The sequence below is a fragment of the Paralichthys olivaceus genome, chromosome 9 (assembly GCF_024713975.1).
Source record: "Paralichthys olivaceus isolate ysfri-2021 chromosome 9, ASM2471397v2, whole genome shotgun sequence".
Taxonomy (NCBI): domain Eukaryota; kingdom Metazoa; phylum Chordata; class Actinopteri; order Pleuronectiformes; family Paralichthyidae; genus Paralichthys; species Paralichthys olivaceus.
The window spans coordinates 16,732,625-16,754,035 of record NC_091101.1 but is presented as its reverse complement, the minus strand read 5'-3'; the positions used below and the strand labels follow the sequence as shown (position 1 = coordinate 16,754,035).

At 40.6% G+C, this 21,411-nt stretch overlaps 3 protein-coding genes across 8 annotated transcripts; 2 read left to right on the top strand and 1 right to left on the bottom strand.

Moving 5' to 3' along the window:
• Positions 1-692: 692 nt before the first annotated feature.
• rgs14b (regulator of G protein signaling 14b) lies at positions 693-12,316 on the bottom strand. Of its 6 annotated transcripts, none has more exons than XM_020084305.2 (15): positions 12,188-12,316; positions 8,554-8,575; positions 8,239-8,390; positions 8,043-8,135; positions 7,393-7,536; positions 7,130-7,306; positions 6,960-7,041; positions 6,749-6,849; positions 6,393-6,605; positions 5,641-5,717; positions 5,233-5,359; positions 4,748-4,829; positions 3,424-3,476; positions 2,766-2,859; positions 693-1,742 (listed from the first exon to the last, which is right to left on the bottom strand). In XM_020084305.2, exons 3-15 carry the CDS (start codon positions 8,380-8,382, stop codon positions 1,471-1,473), a joined length of 1,659 nt encoding a protein of 552 aa, XP_019939864.1. In that variant the 5' UTR covers positions 8,383-8,390; positions 8,554-8,575; positions 12,188-12,316; the 3' UTR covers positions 693-1,470. The 6 variants fall into 6 exon arrangements, with proteins under 6 accessions (XP_019939864.1, XP_019939592.2, XP_019939523.2 ...); XM_020084033.2 differs by lacking the exon at positions 12,188-12,316 and adding an exon at positions 11,961-12,173 and having other exon boundaries at positions 2,787-2,859; XM_020083964.2 differs by lacking the exon at positions 12,188-12,316 and adding an exon at positions 11,961-12,172.
• A 1,463-nt stretch (positions 12,317-13,779) lies between these two features.
• LOC138411464 (uncharacterized) lies at positions 13,780-16,906 on the top strand. The gene is made up of 8 exons (XM_069531913.1): positions 13,780-13,876; positions 14,061-14,115; positions 14,190-14,261; positions 14,341-14,379; positions 14,922-14,960; positions 15,072-15,332; positions 15,517-15,615; positions 16,140-16,906. The coding sequence occupies exons 2-8, from the start codon at positions 14,070-14,072 to the stop codon at positions 16,187-16,189; spliced, it is 606 nt and encodes a 201-aa protein (XP_069388014.1). The 5' UTR covers positions 13,780-13,876; positions 14,061-14,069; the 3' UTR covers positions 16,190-16,906.
• Positions 16,907-17,076: 170 nt separating this feature from the next.
• On the top strand, positions 17,077-21,145 carry arl3l1 (ADP ribosylation factor like GTPase 3, like 1). Its single transcript, XM_020079331.2, has 6 exons — positions 17,077-17,293; positions 17,990-18,133; positions 19,364-19,480; positions 20,089-20,139; positions 20,285-20,470; positions 20,671-21,145. The coding sequence occupies exons 1-6, from the start codon at positions 17,276-17,278 to the stop codon at positions 20,716-20,718; spliced, it is 564 nt and encodes a 187-aa protein (XP_019934890.1). The 5' UTR covers positions 17,077-17,275; the 3' UTR covers positions 20,719-21,145.
• The last annotated feature ends 266 nt before the right edge of the window (positions 21,146-21,411 follow it).

Sequence of the window (21,411 nt, the reverse complement as noted above, 5' to 3'; positions counted from 1 at the left end):
CCATCCGCCTGGCAGTCGGAAGCTGTGGGTGTGACAAACAGGTATTGAACACTGCACATTGATGCGTCCACATACAGCTCTGTTCATTGTCTCAGGTTAATAACTTAAGTCACTATTAAGAGGTGATACAGACAACGTGGGCGAACCAGATGCCTCCCAAAGCCGGAAATATGGATGCTGCTGACATAATTCATGTGGAATAATTCATCTATGACTCAGCTTATTTGTTTTGTAACCCACACAATTGCCAAACACTTTCCTGTAATAGTCCTCTCAGGCTCCTAAACTGGAACACACCTGCCAGCAACAAGTCTGTGGACAGATGAGGTGAGTCATTGGCCAAAAACTGATCCCAAAGGACCAATCAGAGGACTGCAATGGTCCCCATCACTGTGCAGAAATGACATCATGTCATGACAACACTTAAGTAAAGGAGCATCTCCAGGAGACACATGGAAGCATGTAATTAAATCGAAGCTGGTTATAACTACACAGACTCGTCTGACACTGCATGACTCATACAGAGAGTCCACTGGGCCAAAGTGCTCCGGCTGCACTTTGTACAAAACCAAATCATGTAACATTTATCAAACCAGAAACTGACCTCAGTGTCAAAACAAACGTCTTGTCTGAGGCTAAAAGGTGAAAGCAGACATTTTCTCTCCCCTAACAGCAAACGCGGACAAAAAGGATCACATTCCATCAAGAAACATTTTAATTCTTTGCATTCATCCTGTGATATTCATGATCACAACATGGGACTCACTCTCTATAATATCACTTTACTCATGAAAAGATCTGGACCCTGATGTACAGTAGAATATAAAGTGACAGGAAGACAGGGCTTGACCAGGGCTTCAAGAAGTGCTATCACTGCAAACCAGTACTGCAAACAAACATTCCACAATATGGCACACAATATGAAAACCAAAATTCTAAATATTAAAAGCAGTAAAAGCATTAAAAAAATATTCAATTATCTTAATAGAAGTAAAGAAAATACAATCGTGCAATACACTTCAAAAAAGCCCATCTGGACATTCACCGGTTCCTGCGCAGAAACATGTTTTAGCTTAGAGTTCGAAGAAAAGCTGGGAGAAAAAACTCACACTGTACAGCATTAAATATCATAGGAACACTATTTAAACACTCATCAGGGTCAAATCTTGAGATTAAACTTCTTTTCTTACATTTACTGGTGCATCAAACAATTCATAGCAAACATACCCCATCAGGATGTGTAGTGTTTGAAGATGACACTATACATGCTTGCCATTATCTCTTCTTCCTCTTGAGGCCAGTCATCAGCAGCAGAAATGATAGCTCACTGCTGCCTCAGAGCTTATACGCAAACAGTCATAAAAAGTGCTTAACAAGTTTAGACTAAAATCAGTTCATCTTTTTCTGTGATGGGCAACATCATGCTGAGGGATCTTCTTTGTCTGTGTCCATCTCACACATGGACGTTTTTCAAACTGCTGTTTCTCTTAAGTCTTTAGATTCAGATTTAGCAGAACCAGGGAGTCCCTCTCCTGCTCCAGCTGGACCCGTCTTGTCCCCCGATTTCTCTCTGGGCTCTGCAGCGGGGGAGCTTGTTGCACCAGGCCCCTCTGGCTCCATGTTCGGCCCCTGGTCTGAGGGCAGCTGCAGGAACAGAGGCACCTGCAGCTGTGCTTTGGTCAGAAGGCCCCGCTGGTCATCAACCCTGCAGCACTGAGCTCTGGTCAGCATGTCCAGAAACCCTGATGCAGATGGAATATCAAATATCATCTCGACATTTATCTTCATCAGTCATATGTTGATGAGAATATGTTGTACTCTCTTTATATATCAAGCTTTAAAAAGGAGAATTTCAGAAAGATAATGACCATGTAAGAACAAAAACATCTGTCCTGGCTCTATACTAGGGTTGGGTAATATGGATAAAATCGATATACAAGATTAGGTTGCAATATTGTTTTAAGTATGTGATAGTATTTTTCCTGGAAATTCAGCTTCCTGAAATACATGACTTTTGATAAAAGAATCTGACAAAACAGTCCCACCACTTGGTCCATTAAGTAGATTATATAAGAAAAAACGATGGAACAAATTACTATCAAACTTGGTGGAAGAATGTGGGATGGGTCAAGAGAGAGAACACATTACATTTCGGTGTGGATTTGAAGCCAGAGATAGATTCAGGATTTGTTTTTCCCCCACGTTCTTTAACATTGCCTTTTTTGGTATTTGTCTCCATATTTTCTGTGATTTCTCAGAGAACAATTCATGCATCTTGATGAGGAAAAAAAAAAAATCAAACATATTTAAGGTACTGATATTTATGTGTGTGCAATTTGGTTAAGATCCAACTTAAAAACCCTGCTCTGGTGAATTTCTACGTACTTTCAAGGGCACTGTTGGGCCTTGACGGAGGTCTGCGCTCTAGTTATTCCATTCTGTTGTAATCCTATCTGCTGAAAAACATGTGATTGAAGCCTCCAGAGCTGCAGCTTTTTAATGCACTTTGTGGTGAGACTGCTTTGTAAATAAGAAAAAAATTTGAACACAGTGTCCACTTCTTTAGTGTTGTAGGATCACTTTGTTTTCCAAGGTCAAGAAGACATTTCCAAGCTCAAATTGAAGATTTTTCAGCACATAGATTGAAATCTATATATTCAATATAGTTATGAAAGCTTCATCGAGGGGTTGTCTTTCTTTTAATCATCTTACAATATGTGCTGCCATATTACCCAACCCTCCTTGTTACTGCTGAGGCCTCCTACCATCCATGTCGCGGTTCTTACTGGGCTTGGGCTGAGTCTTAGCTCGGTCTGTCGATGATCTGGCCTCCGCGCCAACTCCGCTCACTGCGCTTGCCTGCACGACCAGAACAGATTCCAGGATTGTCGACATATAGAATTACATTTCACAGGTTTTAAATCCAAGCAACCAAAAGGAATTCTACAAATCAAACAATGATTAAAAATAAAATTGGTGACGTCGAAGCCTTGAGCTTTGTCAAAAAACACTATAGTGCATTTTATATATTGCCAGCAATCATATTTAAATGTCTGAATTCAAAGAGTAACTTGAATGCTCGATGTAGTGCATAAAAAAAATCCCACAAGGGAACAAATAGTGTTAATATATACACAAATATATATATGCTGATGATACACCCTGCCAAAAATAACACAATACAATGTGCTGCATGAAATTGCTCCCCATTCTTTTTCTTATATAATAGATGAATAGGTTATTATCTATTTAACAGTCAAAATGAAGAAGTCAAAACATTGATGTGTTCTGGAAATTATGATCCATTTAAAATATAATGAGGGTTATTTTCCCTTCTTCACACAGCCTTCGTATTTAAATGATAACCTTAATTATATCTTTATCCAGATAATGATAATAACCAATGCATCTCAGCAGCCTCACCTGTGGGACTCCAGCAGAACCAGAGCCTCTGGAAGTGTTGCTCTGCTCTTTTCCTGTTCAGACCACACAAATACACAAAATGAGTTTGGTTTTTCCCAGTACAAAAACTCCTCAGTGGTCCTGTAATGATGGTATATTACATTTTACATTACATGGTACAGAACTTAAACACAGACATTAGCCAAATGAAATATTCTCCACTAGAATGTAACCGGTGCGGTGGATGTGAGGCGGGGAGCACTGATCCGAAGTGACGTCAGTTCTGGTCTCTCAGCGGTCGGGGAGATCAGGTGAGTAGACTTGAAGTGACACGGCGCTCAACAAACAAAATGGCCTTTGACATTTCAACCCACAGAGAAGAATGAAAAGACAAAAAAAGAAACCCACAAATACACGAAGAAATCAGAGCAGCAATAGAGGAACGTGCAGACAGTGACGCAGAGGAAAAGAAGAAAGAAAAACCCAGGGAAGTGAAGTGAACAGTGAAAGGAATTTCTCTTCCTCCCTGCCAAACACAGAGAAACACTTGAGTTGCTCTCATCACAGAGTATCCATTAAATGAATAGAAGGCACTCAGGGTTCAAGCGGTATTCAGAAGAGGTCACATAATGTATAATCCCCCAGGTCAGCCACATCAACTAAACTACCATGGATTGAAAGATGGTATGTGCCTTTATTAGATTCTGTTGTCCTCATTTGCTCATTGGCCAGAGTTTCTTTTTATCCTCTGGCTGCCTCTGCTTTTAGGAGCAATGACGCAAAACATGACATTTGTTGTGGAAAAACGTTTGTTACGCAAAGAAAATCTAATTCACCGGAAATTTTGAAAAACCTATAAAATTGGATTGCAGAATTTTTATCACTTTCTGTAACATTGTGGTTTTGAAAATGTTTGCTGATTTGTCAGAATGTTTTATGACCTTGATGATAAACTAAAATCAGACATTTTGTGGACTGATTCATGAGTGCGTTCAATTTTGTTGCAGATCCAAATAAGAACCCAATCAGGGTCAGGGGAGAAAGCATTAAACCGTATCAGGATGAGCAGACGAGTACAGGAGTTTTTTTGTTTGTTTGTTTTATTTTCCCAACAGTTTCACTAATTTACCTAAAGTAATTCATGGATCTTGATGGAAAAAAATATCAATCTGGCACATGTGGAGATCTACTATCTATGAGTGTGTGAATTCTGGGGCAACTTGATTGAATTTAAGGGGGCTGTTGAGCCTTGGCGGACGTCTGTGCTCTCCTGAGTGATATTCTAGTTCTTTCTAGTTTATATCAAAGTAAAAAAGTTTATTTTTAAGATGTCAAGAAGATTAACCTTTGCATTTGTCAAGTCGTAGCGTCTTATTGGCCAATCGGAACACAGAACTGCTCAGGTTCACAGGCTCATCGCTTCCAACCTTAAAATGAAGAAGAAAATAGAGTTCAGTTGGACAGACACAAAATGAGATCAAGATCCAGCAAACACTAGATCACCTGATGATGGCTACCCATTACTTATTCCAAAAACAAAATGGTGCTACACATTCCCCTTTCAGTGATATGATATAACCTGATACAAGTATTAACATGCCCTGTGACGTGTATTCTGTTGCCTGGTAACGGCTGCTGATGGGACAGACAGAACACATTTGTAAAAAGATCATAGTTCAAAAAAATGTGATACATGGTAGTGAGTCATTGATGAATTCACTTCTGTGAAATATAAGGAGGTTGAAACATCCCACAACTTCACTAACAAGCTTGTATCATTGTGTCCATTCATGATCTTGAAGTTTAATAGACATTCACAAACACACTCACAATGGTGACTAGAGCCTCTTGTGGTTTGAGGTTGTGCTTCTGCATCACCACAGAGAGGGCGTCCTGCAGCGTCTTACTAGACTTCACCATGATCCCCACTGTCTTACCAGTGAAGACGATCTCCAGTCTGAAACACATTATCAAGTCATGCCAATCAGAGAAGTCAGAGAAATCCCCCACCCAAAGTTATCTCAGTAAATGTATGTGTAAATGTATATAATGCAAGTGACGACTAAAATCATTTTGAGCCAGCGAGCCAAACGTCTCTACGTCTGGTGTTAACACAGACTTCCCTCTAACATGGTGAGAAGCGACATGCTGTAGTGAGGGATGAGGGTGTGAAACCCAACGAGGCTCAGACAGAAAAAAAAAAAAAAGGAAGCAAAGTTAGTGACACATTTGACTCACGCAAACATCACCCTGAGCTCGAGGGAGACCTGCTGATCCCTCAGCACGGAGCAGTCCTGGTCCAGTGATAAGGGATGCTGCAGAGAGAGCACAGGTGTCACAGACAGAGATTACAGGAAGAGCATAGTCTATACCAGGGCTCACCAACACGGTGCCCGCGGGCACCAGGTAGCCCCCAAGGACCACATGAGTAGCCCGCAAGCTTGTTTTAAAAATAACACAACTCACCAGTGAGCTGCGTCTGAAATTTAATATGCGTTTCTAATTAAATGTAATTATTAATTTTTTATACTGTCAAATTTTTATTCCCATATTGAAGTAGACTATTGACTATGATTTGTTAAAAGGGTTGGTCAGTGGCTCGTGGAAATTGAACATTTTTCTTATGAAATGTTGAAGTGATCATCTGAAAATTTAAACAATTGCTGAGATTAATAGAAATAAAGTGTTGAATATTGATATTATCTGTTTCCCACCTTGTCAAGTCATTGTTGATAATTATTGTGAGAAATCATTAACGTGATCAGTGTCTTCACATAGATGATCATTTATCATTAATAACAATATATAACTAAAGGCAAACTGAGCTAATTTGTTATTTCAGAAGAGTGTATCAAACTGGTGGCCCTTCGTATGACTCAGTACCCATGAAGTAGCTCTCAGTATCAAAAAGGTTGGTGACCCCTGGTCCATACTTTACAGTGTCGTACAGTAGATCTTTTTATTTCTTAAAGCTGTGACTGGCCGCTCACCTTGTCCTTCTCGTGAAGGTAGATGATGACATCTTTCAGTGGGAAGCCTCTCTTTTCACACAGGCTGGCCAGCATGTCTTTGATGGGTTGGCCGTTACGCGTGGGGGCCAGGGAGGCACTGCCATCGGGTAAGTAGACGCAGCAGTAACCCCCTTCCACCTCTATCCGACCCCCACCTCCCTGGTCTGGAGAGCGGGGACTTGATTTGCCGTTCTACAGATAGAGAAGAGAGGATGTATGTAGAGAGAGATAGACATTTACATATGTACATTCATGTGGGCCTCACTGTCTTTAACTGAAACCAGCTTCAGCTACAGTGCAAACCAAAAACCCTGTGTCACTGCCAATGCACTGACCTCCATCTGCCTGCAGAGGGAACCAAGCTCCACGCTGCTGGTTGACATGACCGACATATGGGATTCCTTCCGGGAACCTGCACCCTGGCTGTTGGATGCATCTATTGGAATTGATGGCAATAAAAAGAAGTCAGCATGGAATAAAGTCACAGGATGTAAATTGAGACCCGAACACAGAAGCACACTGTTCGTCATTCGACAGGAACTGTACCTCCCCAGGATCCTCCGTTTTGTCGCTGTTTCTCTGGGACACCCTTGCCCCCTGGCAAACTGTTAGAGTTTGACTTCCTGTTCTGTTTGAGACACAAGTTCTTTCAGTCTGATTATGAACAAATATGATTCTCTCTGCCCCCCCAGTCCATTTCCTCTTTATCCATCTACCTTTGTGTCACTGAACGAGGGGCTTTTCGTCGCCACGTCCTCCCAGGATCCCACGCGGAGCGGCTCATTGGAGAGCTGGGGAAGAAGTTTTCCTCCTACAGTTGCCAAGGTGCAGCTCTGGTACAGAGGAGAGCGCACGAATCGCCTGTAGCTGTCCATCTTCATCAGTTTAAATATCTGACGCAGAGCAGGGACAGTGGTACAAGTTGTCAGCAGAGGCACCAGCACTGTGTTAATGTGCTGAGAACGGACTCTAAACAGACCTGTGCTTGGGCCTTGTTAAACATGTCAGGTGCGGGCTGCTCCAGGTCCTTCTCCTCCGTCCTGGCGGTGTCATCGATGTTGACCGAGTAGGGAGCGCTGGCAGACAGGTAGGTGTTGTAGATGGAGCGAGCCTCTGTTTTCAGCTGGAAATGCAACAGTGTTCTCAGACCAAATCATCATCTTGATACCTAAACTTTGTTTGATGGTTGTTGTCTGAGTGAGTCATCAACAAAGATAAACCTCAGAGACACAGTGACACAGTTTCCCTTTCATACCTCCACTGAAAGTCATGCAATCAATAAGTAATTAAAATTGTATTTGTTTCTCAGAGAAATCACATCACAAAAGTTGCTGTAAGCTTTATAGGTTTCTTAGCTGCTACTTTTATTTGTCGTTGCAGAGGTTTATGTCAGCTTCATGTGTCAGTGAAGTCAACAGGAAATGAATCTGTTGTTGTAAATGCTAAGCTTAACATCGTGAACATCAATGAATCACACAGTAAAGCTGCAGATCACTACATGGATTCATTTAGAGCAACATAGCAGCTAAGTTTACAGTCACTGAATATTCAACTTCTTGTCTACATTAAAAAAACAGGAAAGAATATTTATTTAAACAACGCAAATGGTTGCAAAAAGCGTTGTCATACCTCGTCCAAGCAAGTGGGTGGTATCTTCCTGAACTTTTCACAAGCCTTCCAGAATAAAATGTTTTCTGCACTCACTTCAGACCTCAAGAAGGCCTGTGGAGAAAAACACACTGCATGAACACACACCTATAGTGAGGGGTCGTTGGAAAGCTTGTTGAAAATCCCAGCCCTCGTACGTGTGTTGGCTGCAACTCACTGTAAAGTAACGGACACCGGAGGGGTCCTCTAGCAGCTTCTCAAACGAAACGGCCCAGCTCAGCACGCTGTTGGCGGGGCCAGCCTCTCCGCCCGGAGTCCCTGGGAGACTGGAGCTGCTGCCTCCACAGCTCCGTGCAGACATGTTCAGCTCTACAACACATCCAGACACAAACACACCCAGCTATCAGCACGGAGAAGCATGACAAAGAATGAAACAGAATCAGATATTTTCATCTGTCGTGCACAGACATGTTCAGATTGTAGAAATCTGACTACACGATTGCCATTGTGCACGTCGACAGTTCACACTTACCTCCGTCTGACACTGCCTGGCTCTGTAAAGAGAGATAAACAACACTTAAAACAAATGAAGACTTGAAAAAGAAATCTGATAAGACTGGTACAGGTTGTCATGGACGAGTGGTCTGTGGTGGAACTGGACAAACCGAACCCATAGTTCTCAAATAACTTTCCTCTCATTTCAAACAGTCACTTGACTATTGACTGAAAATCATAAAAACAGTAAATGTAAATTCATAATAATATATTCAATTCCTGATATCAAGTCAGTCACATGTATTCAAAGCACAGACGCTGGCATTAAGGAAGTGAAAAGTTAACACCAGCTGCATGTTTTTTTTCTACTTTTTGTTTCCCCCTCAACGTAAGAGTAGTTTAGCGCAATCAGCCTGGGCTGTTCTCACAGGAAGTGGTTGAGACACTGAAGAAAATAAGTCATTCAGCTTTCACAGCACATTACCACCCAGTAAGTTTCAACTCAAGCGCTTTTACATTTGAAACTGAATTCTGTAAAACTCTTTGAACAGTGTCTGTGGAGACAAACATGTTTGCATGTTACTCAGACACTGAAGAAACAAAATACAGATCTGTCCCCACAGGGACGGATTTCAGAAAATAAGATAAGCAGGTTAAGTGAATCTGTTTAAAATGTGTCTATACTTGTTTTTGTTACCTCGTCAGGACCCTGACCTGCATAAACACTGACTGTGTCAGGACTAGTAGACATCGTGGGGACCAAAGCCCGGTCTAATGTACTGAAACATCATTTCCTAGCTCCTGGTTAAGATTTGTGGTTAGAAGTATGTTGGGGTTAGGTTAAGGTTATTTACGCATTCAGCAAGGTTGAGGTTAGGAGGTTTTGGTTTGGCTGTCCGAAATGAACCTAACCTGCGTGTGATTGTGTTACTCCTGCCGAGTACACACAATGTGTAAAAGTTTGTAAAAGATAAACTTGAAAGTAAGTGACACCAATAACAGTCCTTCACACTCTCAACGTCCTTTGTCCAATCAAGTTGTTTAGTTCTTCAAGAAAAAATATCTCCATACTTTCTTCAAAATAAACAAAATGTCTCACAAGTCATTTAAATTACTTAAATTAAACACCGACTGACTTTTGTTGGCTCTTCTTGCTTTTATCTTAATTCCTCATATTTATTCTCTGAGCTCTGTCATTCATTCACAGGCGTCTTTCTTGATTTGAATTTGTCCGATCATTTCAGACCCTTAGTCAGTAACACATCATAAATTTGAATCATGGTTTTTACAAAATTTCCAGCATTACTTGATCTCAACCGTGACATAACCAACACCAGAATCGATTTCTGAGTCACACAGACAGATGCATGTTTTGTTGTTAAAAACGTGTCTCCCTCAGTATCGACTCATGTCACACAAAAGTACAGGTAAAAGCCAATGGCCTAAATCTAGCTCTGGTTTTTAAAGTAAAACAGAATTCCTGTGAATCAAACTTTAACGTTTTGTCGGCTAAACTAATCATTTGACCAAGGCCCAAGTATAAAGAAGTACACATTTTTTTCCAATCGTTTACAACATCTGTGTTTTCTCCAGCTCTATAAAAAATTCATCTTTGCACCCTTTCTCACCTTTTGACTTTGAGTTAAAGGTCCAGTGTGTAAGATTTAGGTGAAAGGGATCTATTGGCAGAAATGTAATGTAGAATAATCCTCATGATGTTTTCACTAGTTCATTTCATCCTAATTGTATGAATTGTAGTTTTCTTTACCCCAGAAAAGGCCCTTTATATTTAAATTCTTTATATTTACATCGAGGGGGTCCTCTCTACGGAGGCTGCCATGTTTTTTACATTAGACCAGACTGAACAAACTAAACACCTTTTGAGTTTTTATGACAACGAAGGCTACCACAGGTTCTTTTTCATGTTTGGAAGGAGAGGGTGAGGTGAGGGGTGTTCAGCTGCAACATGCAATTTCAACACTAGATATCACAAAATTCTACACACTGTACCTTTAAAGTTTAAATGAAGTGTCTTGAAATGGTTTAAAGTTTAAACCATTTCAAGACACTTAGGGTGTCATGTGGAGTGGACAGGAGCCAGCTCGGCCTCCACATGACAGCCTGACATAGAGGCATGGCAAATTTTTTGCGTCTGACCCAGGCAGGCCCTGTCTGTTTTCAGTAGCTATCATCTGCAGCCATACTGCTTGATTGGTTCTGGCACTGCTGATAGGTGGATAATGAACAGTACAAGCCACCACATGGATACAACACTCTCAAACAGTCTGTACTGGGACCTGGATCTCAGCTTGATAGTGTCAAAAAGGCCGATTGAGAAAATATCTCAGAGCTTTTAAAAGACATTCCTGTTCATTACAAGGCCACAGTTTACAAGTGTACACACCCAACACTAGCTCATTCCTCTATGTTAAGGCTGATAAAGTGTCTTATATCATAGGGAGCAGCTGCAGAACCAAACCCATCCAAACAAAGACTCCAGCTCACCATGTGGCCAACAGGAATCCCCCGAGCATTGAAGTTCTTCGCCATGATGGCCCAGACACCAGACTACAAGCTGAACTCCTGTGCGATGTGCACACTCTCAGGGGACACAGCAAAGTGCTCCACCCAAACATGATGCACACTCCTCATACACACAAACACTCAAAAAACTCATCTCTTTGGTTACTTCCTGCCTTGAAGGGAAGTCTCGCCATAGCAACAAGCCACAAAAGGGGAAGTATTGTTACTATGATCAAACTCTTCTCAGCCTACGTCTTGAGAAATACTCTGATGTGGGAACAAGATCAAGGCAAATGTACTCATTCTGCTTTTGATGCACAGTCACTCGATGCAGTTTATACCATGCCACACTGTCAGCAGTAGATTTACAGCTACAGTTCTGCATCCAGGAAGTTATTTAACGTGAATGTTTCATAAAAATCTTTGAGATTCAAGTAGATAACAGCTATGATATAATCATGTGATGCAGTGGTTTCATGAAAGTCAGAATAAAGTTATTCTCCAAACATCCCTAAACAGCTGAAAGCTGTATGAGTCATTTCAACTTGTCATCTCTCAAACAATGATTACGTTTTCTTTAATAGTTCTTACAGAACATTGACACACTGTTGGCCAACATACTGACCAACAACACTAATACATCACAAACAACAATAATATACACATATACATGATACCTCACTCTTATTTATTTAGGATCAAGAAAAAAATATTTTCAAGAGGCTTGGAATTTCTCACTATTTAAGCATTATTCTTTGGCTTAAGCATTTTAATTGTAGATTACCATTGAAAATATGTTTTCAAAATCAAGGTAAACTAATTTAAACAGTATTCACACAAAACTAGCATTTACATGTATCTTACCAAACACTGTTCAGTTGGCATTTCCTCTAATTAGCTTGACTGAAATAATTGTCGTACCTCGTCACGCACAATGACGCCACGGGCTGTGCTGCACCATTTTTCATAGTTGCTGTTTTGCATTTGAGCTGCAGCCTTTGCCAGATGGCAAATCCTGCGGTAAAGTCTTCTGACAGTGACCATCCTCAGGAGCGCAAGCACACTGCTGCGAGTGGAGAGCAAGGAGCTGGAGAAGTGAGACAGCTGAAAGCTCTCACTCAGGTTCAGAGTTAATGAACACATCTTACCTGAGTGTCCTCAGTGAGGCCGAGCACCAGCCAACGAGTCAACGAGCCAGGTGAAGCAGGACATCTTAATTAAAGGTGCACTGTTGGTCTCTCGGCTAGAATATTGTCAGATATCTGTCGAGCTTCATCAGCCTCGCTGCCTGGATATCTGTGCTGGAATGCAAAGTAGTTGTGTGTGTCCACTGACAACAGAAAAGAAAGACGTTTATGTCAGCTAATGATGTGGTCAGGCACAGAAGCAAAGCAGCTTATTTAACATGCAAGTCCAAAAAATAAAAAATAAACTTAACTAACGATGTATGAGACAAAAAAGCAGTGTTACAAGAAGAGGAAACTTCAAACTGTTACTTCAATAAACATGTCCACAGCAGCACTTATTACATTTATTTTGTGATACTGTTACTTTTGACACCTGAATGTTCAGTACAGTGAATTTGGGTAATGAGGGACATTTATCGCAATTTTGACTTCAGCAACTTATTCCGAGTTTTACACATATTATACCTTTCTGTATTCCTTATGATGTTTTCTACCCACACAAGGAGAAATAATAGAGATATCATACTCAGAGAAGACTTTTAGCCAAAGACATTTCAACAAATTTAAAGGTAATTATTTATTTTAAAATCAAGGTTGTCCAGGTAACTGTGCATTCTTCAGCAGACAGCTAATTGTGTTTTTATGTGTGTATTTTATCTTTTGTATATATTTGATTGTATTTTAACATAAGCTACATGTACATTGCATTTCTGTATTTTGTATTTAATTGCTTAGAAAACAAATATTTGCCATTATCTTGTCCACTGACAATCCAGAATTGTCTTTAATATGTTGACATGGGATAAAGACATCATCTGGAGGCTGACATAGTCTATTCAGTTGTTCAACCAACAACATTGTGTTTACAGGCAGACAGAATAGGTTTCCATACAGTGTCTAATTACATTAAAAACATAAAAAAACATTTGAAAATAAAAGAGTTATTTCTTTGTTTCTGTGTCAGTTGTATGCACAAAGTGTAAAAACTTGATGTTTTAGTGAAAATAAACTAAAATATAAAAATAATAACAAAAAATAATAGTGATAAAATAAATGTTTAATCAAGTTGTATAAACTTCATGTTATAAAGAGTAATAAAACAAAAATGAACAACATCGAAAATAAAATTTATGAAAGTTAAGTACACGGATGGCTGATCAGCAGCACCCTCTACTGGCCACTTTCTGAATGAACACTGTGCATGAAGGCCCTGCATGACGAATGTGTTTCTAAGCTGCAGTTCTTCAAGTGCAGGTGGAATAATAAAATATTCTGAGCAAAATTACCCATAATTTGAGTCTCCTTATGTGATGAGTGCACAGGCAGTGCATATTTTGCACAAGTAAACCACACTACTTATCTCTTTCTCTCTTTTCTCTTATCCATAATAAATGTGGACATGCCATCATTTTAACTTCAGTGACATGCAAATAACACGCAGTAAACAGCAGCCTGGCTGTCACCGGTAGCAACACTCCCACTAACACATACAGCTTTTGTATTGTTTGTTCCATGAGCTTCCAGGAATATCTTTATTTGCATCCGTATCTGTGTTTATGATCTGAAATTTTCCAATGCAAAGACCATTCTGTCAGACGAAGCAGAGCAGATCATCACTCAGCTCTGTGTGAGGAGACGACACCACCACAGGTAAAATGAAAAAAATTACATTTAATCATTGTTATGTTTATTATTTCTGATGACTCGTAATACCTCATGTAGAAGGTGTTGAATGTGTACGTGCAGTGATATTTACTTCACTTAATGCGTCAATGCTGTCCGCTCTTATTTTAAGATATTTGTTGTATTCTGTTCTTGAACTTATTCCCCATAGAGAATCGTTATGAGAGAGATGTTTCAATATCTTCTGCTTGGTCATCTCCTCATAGGTAAGCAGTCTGTGTGTGTGTGTGTGTGTGTGTGTGTGTGTGTGTGTGTATTAACATGTGTTCTGTTATTCTAGCTGGTGTTGTCTCTCAGTGTGTTCCTGTCCACAAGTGTCTGAAATGTAACATCACAGAAGTGGCTCGAGCAGGTAAAAAAAATGAAAAACTAACTGTGACGGAAGATATAAAGGGAAAATGTCTCCAATATTATTTCTTCCGTCTCTGTAGATTCTTGTCAAAGCTGCCCGAACACTTCCTGCATTCAGGGTTTGTGCCCTTTTCTCACATATAGTAGACTCAAGGTTTACACAGCAAGATGATACCTCTCCATTTTTTTCCCACTGTTGAATAATGAAGCTAAAACATACCAGACTTGAACACTGCCATCTTGTAAATTTGCCATATTGTAATTTTATCTAATTAAAAGCAAACTCACTGGAACAAAATAACACTTAAAATTTAGTGTGATCAGAACCACCTAAAATGACAGAAAATATTTATCTTACATGTGTTCTAACATTTTACCCTTGTAAATGTCCTATCTACTAACACGGAAGAGGCTGAGTGTATAACCTATGCTGCAGCCAGCCACCAGGGGGTGAGATGTTTTGGCTTCATTTTTTGGGGAGCTGTCATGTCGTCCATCAGTTTATTCATTGATTTTCCCAGGAAAAAAACAAATTATTTTTATCTTAGACTAAACTCAATGAAAACCTAGGATGTGTCATGAACGCTGTGTTGTAAATTGAATCCTGGCTGTAACTGAACTCCCTCTGTTCCTCTTTACTCTTCTCTCAATATATATGCAGATGCAGAATATGAAAATATTTCATCAAACTGCAAAAGAGGTAGCGTGCAACAATATTCTGATCAGTGTCTGTGCACTGAGACACATAAAGTGACTTCTGAGTGATTATTTCCTTCTCCTCCCCCACTCCCTTATTGATTCTTCCCATCAGCCTTTTCAGTTTCTATCAATAGTTCTAGATCCGATGTTGAAGAGGGAGATGACATCAATCTGACATGTATGCATAACTTCGTCAATTTGACGCTAAAGATAGGGTGGAAGCACAACGGGAAGAACATCACACAACGGGGACAAAACAGGGCCACGCTATTTCTCAAAAAAGTTTTTCAACCAAATGAGGGCAAATACATCTGCTATGTGAAGAGCCGATGTGGCATTCATGAGTCCTTGCCATATGATGTCACTATTAAAAGTGAGTAGACATCTCCCTGCTTAAAACACACAGCCACAGATTTGCTTTAGCTTTAAAATATTGTTTAAATTCTGAATTAAAAGCCCAGGAGCCATTAATGGCTTTAAACAGTGTATTGACCCCTGACAGCATGTGTCTGTGTCTGTGTTTCTGCCGCTGAAACTGTCTGCGTGTCCTCGTCCAGACAACAGTGTGATCCTCCTGATTGTCTGTGGGACTTTAGCTTTGGTCCTGTTCCTGACTCTGGGACTGTTGTTGAAGTACAAGCTGAAAAGAGACAATGGTAAGATCTCAGCTCAGCTTCTCTTTATCTTCTTAAATGCTTGATTAGGTCTATATTACTCTGATATACGCTATATGATGTATAAATCATTTGTTTCAAATAAATTCATGATAATTATGTTGCGGGAATTTTTTATTTTCATGTTTACTACAAATAGCTGGATAAGAACAATGATTAGACTGTAACCATAAATTGAATGGGCAGCTTTATCAATTAAATACAACACTCTGCAGGCTCTGTGCATTATTTTCAGAAGGCAAATAATTAAAGGGATAGTTTTCACATTTTGGAAAACATTCTTCTTCTATTCTCTTTCTTGACAAACATTGAGCAACATGAGATTCTAACATCACTCTCATGTGTGGACGTCTATGAGGCTGGAGCCACAAGCTAGTTAGCTGAGAAACAACCCAGCAAATAATCCTTGTGAAACGAGATCAAATGTGAACCTCGGAGGTGCTGGTGGATTTTCATGTGTTTGATTATCAAGTGTGACACTGATCTTCATGTGTTTCTCTCTGCAGCAAGACACAGAGAGCGGAGGGAGATGAGGGCCCAGGGTGAGAGGTCCTAAAGTCATCCATTCAAACTAAATCAGTACTGAAACTGTTTCACAATCTGCTATTATAGTATTTCATATCGAAATAATAAAACTTCTTTAATCCCTGTCATTGAGGCTAACTCTGTGTGTGTGTGTGTGTGTGTGTGTGTGTGATCAGGTGAGGTCAAAGCTTATGTGGGGGCCGTTTCCAGCCCAGGGTTGATCCATTGTATAACACAGCGTTCATGTTAGCCACACCCACTGACCATCAAGCCTGTCCGGTTGAGGGAAAGAGCCCAGAAATGTTTTAATCCAGACACAGGACAGACTTGTTCAAACTAATCCCGCTGAATGCTCCATTCACACGAGCACACACGACACCGAGCAGCTTTGTGGTGGCTGCCGTGTAATGGATATATGGGCCGATAATGCTTTCCACTCTTCTCCAAGAGAGGGATAGACGTGGGATTTGAAAGTTGACTTATGAAAACAGAAATGCAAAGTTCCTTTGGTTCAGTGGCGCGATATAATCCCCTGGAGTTTATGCATTAAAGCGAACACTGTCAATCTTCACGCTGCCCTCAGTGTCTTTGCTTTTCTGCACTGCACTGCAGTCTCCCCCTCGGCCTGCACTGCAAAATGTCTGAAGTGTGTTTTTCCTCCTCGTGATATCTGTGTTTGAGAGTGTGTCAGGATGGACTGTTTATTCAGTTTCCTCCCAGAGCAGGTGGCTAAGGGATAATCCAGGTAAAGCCACTGCAAAGTTGAGATGGAGAGATGGGCAGAGGAAGGCGGGTGGGGGAGGGTGGATGGGGTGGCCTTTGCATGGACAGGGCTAATTCTGGCCTCCTAATCCCAGTCCCATCCACCCTCCCCCTCTTCCTGCTTGCTAACTCCACGGCAACAGTGGGGAGCACTTGACGCCCAGGTGGACATTACTACCACATTCACACACGTTGCACTGAACCCACCCAAGTTTACTGAGGTCGGAGAGGAAATAGAAGAGAGGCTGCCGGGACCTGTTGTGCCTGGTTGAGCCGGGCAGCTGACACACCTGAGTGAGCTTCACTGGAGAATGTAGCTGCAGCCCTCCAGCCGACCCACAGGAAACACGCCACCATGGGAGAAGCTCAAAAGGTAAGAGCCCCTGATCTGGGGCAACAGGACTTATGGAACCTTTGCTGTCTACTTGATGCAGGAGAAAGAGTGTGGACCATCAAGTATGAAGTGTGATTTAGAGAATGTCTTTATTAAATGCAGTTTTCAGCCATGGTGGTTGGATTTTTTAAAATAATTTGGCTTTTCTTATTATGTTGATAGAATATAGAACTATGATTATAAATCTAAGAGGACCCTCTAATACCATTTGATTAACAGGTAATCACATATACGCTCCAGTATCAATTGCCTTGAATCAAATACGTAAAGCTACAGTGTGACTTTAGCCTGCAGTTGTGCAACATGTAATTAACTGAACAGAGGTCTGATCAAAGTTTTCTAAATTAAGCACCAGATTCATTTTTACAGAATAGTGGTGGCAGCCGTGCTGGAGCTCCAGAAATCAGGGCAGGAGATTGGTTGTTGGGTGGGCGGAGCAATAAGTGTGTAAGAGGAGCTTTGACCTGAAATTGGAAAGAGGTCAGCGGGATTCTCCTCAGGTGCTCGCTCATGTGCTTTCATATTCCAAACGTCACAAACTAGAAATATCCATTGATGAACGACCTGTGATGGTATTTGTTTGATTTCCACAAGATAACACAGATTCCACACAGATAAGTATTGAAAGTATTGAAAGATGCTGTCAGTCAGCGTATGGGTGTTTCCCTTCTGCAGGGCTTACTCTCTGTCATTGAGAAGCTGAAGGGATCCACTGAGCGGGAGGTCAGGATAGTGCTCCTGGGCCTGGACAACGCCGGCAAGACCACCCTGCTGAAGAGCCTCGCCTCTGAGGACGTGAACACCATCACACCAACGCAGGTGGGGGAGGTTACATGTTCAAACTCATGCACTCTCACGTCATGACCTCATGACGTCTTGAAAGTGGCACACTGTGACATTAAATCAGAGACTGCACTGAACTGTCCATCTTCAAAACCCACCTTTTAATCTTTGAGTATTTGTAGTTATTTATTAGTTACTGTTGATCTCTTTTATTTTCTTTTTTAATCATTATTTTTTTAGCAAAAGTATAGTGTTTTTGAGCATTGTTAAAAGCACTGTACAAAGGAATTATTATTATTATTGTTCTTATATGATTTAATTTATTATTCAAAGAAGAGTAACAATAAGAGGAATAAGAATATGAGTAATAATAATAATAATAAGTTGCCTCTGTGTTCCACAGTAATATCATTTTGAATATATTTAGAATTTCTTATGCTACTGTGACCCAGCGTAAGAAGAGGCAGAGGGATTGTATTTAATCTTGCTCAGAGTAATGGGATTCACATGACCTTTGCTTTTCGGACACTCTGTGAAATTAAATGATTGGTTGTACAGTACACACACTGATCAGTAAAAGAAAATGACGGGGAGGACGTCAGATCATCTCGTCGTTGTCACTTATGTTAAATAGCCTTTCATCTGGAGATAAACCGTGTCCTCACATGACCTTCTTACGATTGCATCCCCCCAATATGCTTTCTGAGAAGATCCACGCAAGGCTCCTCCTTTTTGTTATCGCCCAGTTCGGATATGATTATCTAACCTCTAATATGATTATCTAATGCTCTCACAAGACATGGAGCAGATGCAGCGTCAGGTTGGGTGTGACAGCTCAACAGACATCAGGCAGAGAGGATGCAGTCCAGTGCAACATGGCAATAGTCACCACAAAGCTAAATCAGACCTGACGCATACACAACACATAGACTGCACTTGATCCTTCCAGTCTTATCCTCAGATTTGCTCCTCGGATGGCCCTCAGGATAAAGTTGTTACACAACCTCGCCAACTGAAGCAGAGCGTTATGAAAAACAGCCACAGATTAACTCGGTGACCATCTCCCTATAAACACCTAGACTGGGGCATGTGTTGCACTCCTGCTCGCACGTAATGAGAGTGCAGCTAAGAGCAAACAAACAGAGATTAACTTAACGCGTGTGTTTCAGTCCTAATTCATAACCGACCGCGAGGTCATCTACGGTGCTGACCTGAAGACGGCGTAATGTGCAGTACAGTGACTTCAGCTCTGTGTTTTCACCTCAGGGCTTCAACATAAAGAGCGTCGCCTCTCATGGGATGAAACTCAACGTTTGGGACATCGGAGGACAGAGGAAGATCAGGCCGTTCTGGAAAAAGTATCTGGAAAACACAGACCTGTTGGTGAGTGACTTCAGTCAATTCAATTCTGCAGCTTGTCCCTGAAATTTAAAAAAGAACATGAGAGAAGCAATAAACAGGCAACTCACTGAGGCATGATGGGACATTTTACAGAACAAAGAGCTGATACATAAGGTTTAATTACTCAGGACAGGAGACAAGTTAAACATTGTCTGAACTTCATATTAAAACTTTAACTTTATGGTCTTATTTATCTCCACAAAGGAGGTCATGTTTTCGTCTGTTTGCTTGTTTGTTAGTTTGCAGGAATATGCAAAAACTGCTCAACAAATTTCCTTTAAATGTCATGTTTTTTTTTTATTTCTCAGAGAGTAATTCATGGATCTTGATGGAATCAGGCATGTTTAATGAGCTGCTATTTATGAGCGTGTGCAATTTCTTTAAAAATTTGAATCTAGTGAATTTCAATGTGGTTTCATATGGGGACTGTTGGGCTGTGGCAGAGGTGTGTGTTCCAAGGATGTGACAACTGTGTTTTATTGAAACTGACCAACATGCAGGAAATATGTTGAGGCCAAAAAACTAAATACTTTGTTTTTGACTTGTAGTAAATAAGACTGTTGACTTCATTGTTGTGTTTTCTCTTTTAGATTTATGTTATTGACAGCGCAGACAAGAAGCGGTTTGAAGAGACAGGCCTGGTGAGCTTAATACAGCAAATACATTCTGACAAAAACCACAGCAAACCTAACTATGCACATCTAACTACATAGAAATGCAAACATATAAATAACAGTTTTTTCTAGTAAATCGGTAACTTAATAAAAAGTCTTTGCAAACATGCAGGAGCTGTCTGAGCTCACTGAGGAGGAGAATCTAAAGGGCGTTCCAGTGCTCATCTTTGCCAACAAGCAGGATCTGGCCACAGCATCGCCTGCCAGCGAGATCGCAGAGGGACTCAACCTGCACACGTACCGGGACCGTGAGTGGCAGATCCAGGCCTGCTCTGCTGTGTCCGGGGAGGGAGTTCAGGTCAGACCCAGCAGGATTTCTTCTTCAGATGGAACCCAAACAACCATATAGATGTGATCTCTGCCTTCTTAACTGTTGAAATTGAATGTCAACATCTTCTTTGACTTGCTGAGTGTTACTTGAATTGATTTCAATCTTTAAAAAGTTTGAATTTGATTAAGAATCCAAGTTGAACAGTTTTCTTGTCATTTCTCCATCAGGATGGCATGAACTGGATTTGCAACAACATCATAAACAAGAAGAAGTGAACCAGCGATGACACTGACCGGAGTCAAACCAAGCATCTCATCTCATAAGGGATTAAAGAAACTTCACTTCATTAAAAAAATCAATGCACCTATTACAGATCCTGCTCTGCTCACAGATCTGAACGATGACATTGTTTTTACAATTTGTGTCATTTTTATGAAAATATTGTGAATGTAGCTCATTTAAATGTAATATTTCTAGCCAAGATAAGTGAATGAAGATCTAACTAATCATTGTTCAGCCCTAAACATGTAGTGTTTGTTCCCTTTATCCCAATGATCCTTGTCTGGTGAATCTGTGTGCTTTCTTAATGTGTAACCATGTAGAACCATAAGCGTTTATCAGTTTCATAGACATCAGTTCAGAATGAATGTAAAGTATGTGTTTTGAGATTTTTGACAGTAAAATAATTAGTCATTTCTGCTACTTTGCTTTATTTTTTTGTAATTAAGATTTTTCGAACATGCACATACAAACTTGCAGAAACAATGGGAGCAGGCAGATTAATGATTTAGTCACAGTTTTAATAAATTGTCTCAGAATGCACATGAGAGCGTCTGTAAAGGCCAGCGCTTCCCTGAGTGACATGAGGAACAACACCAGGCTGATCTGCCGCTGCTCAGCTGTCGTCTGTCTTTATTTACGCACTGTGACCACGAGCTCATTCGCTGTATGAGTGAGAGAGAGATGAG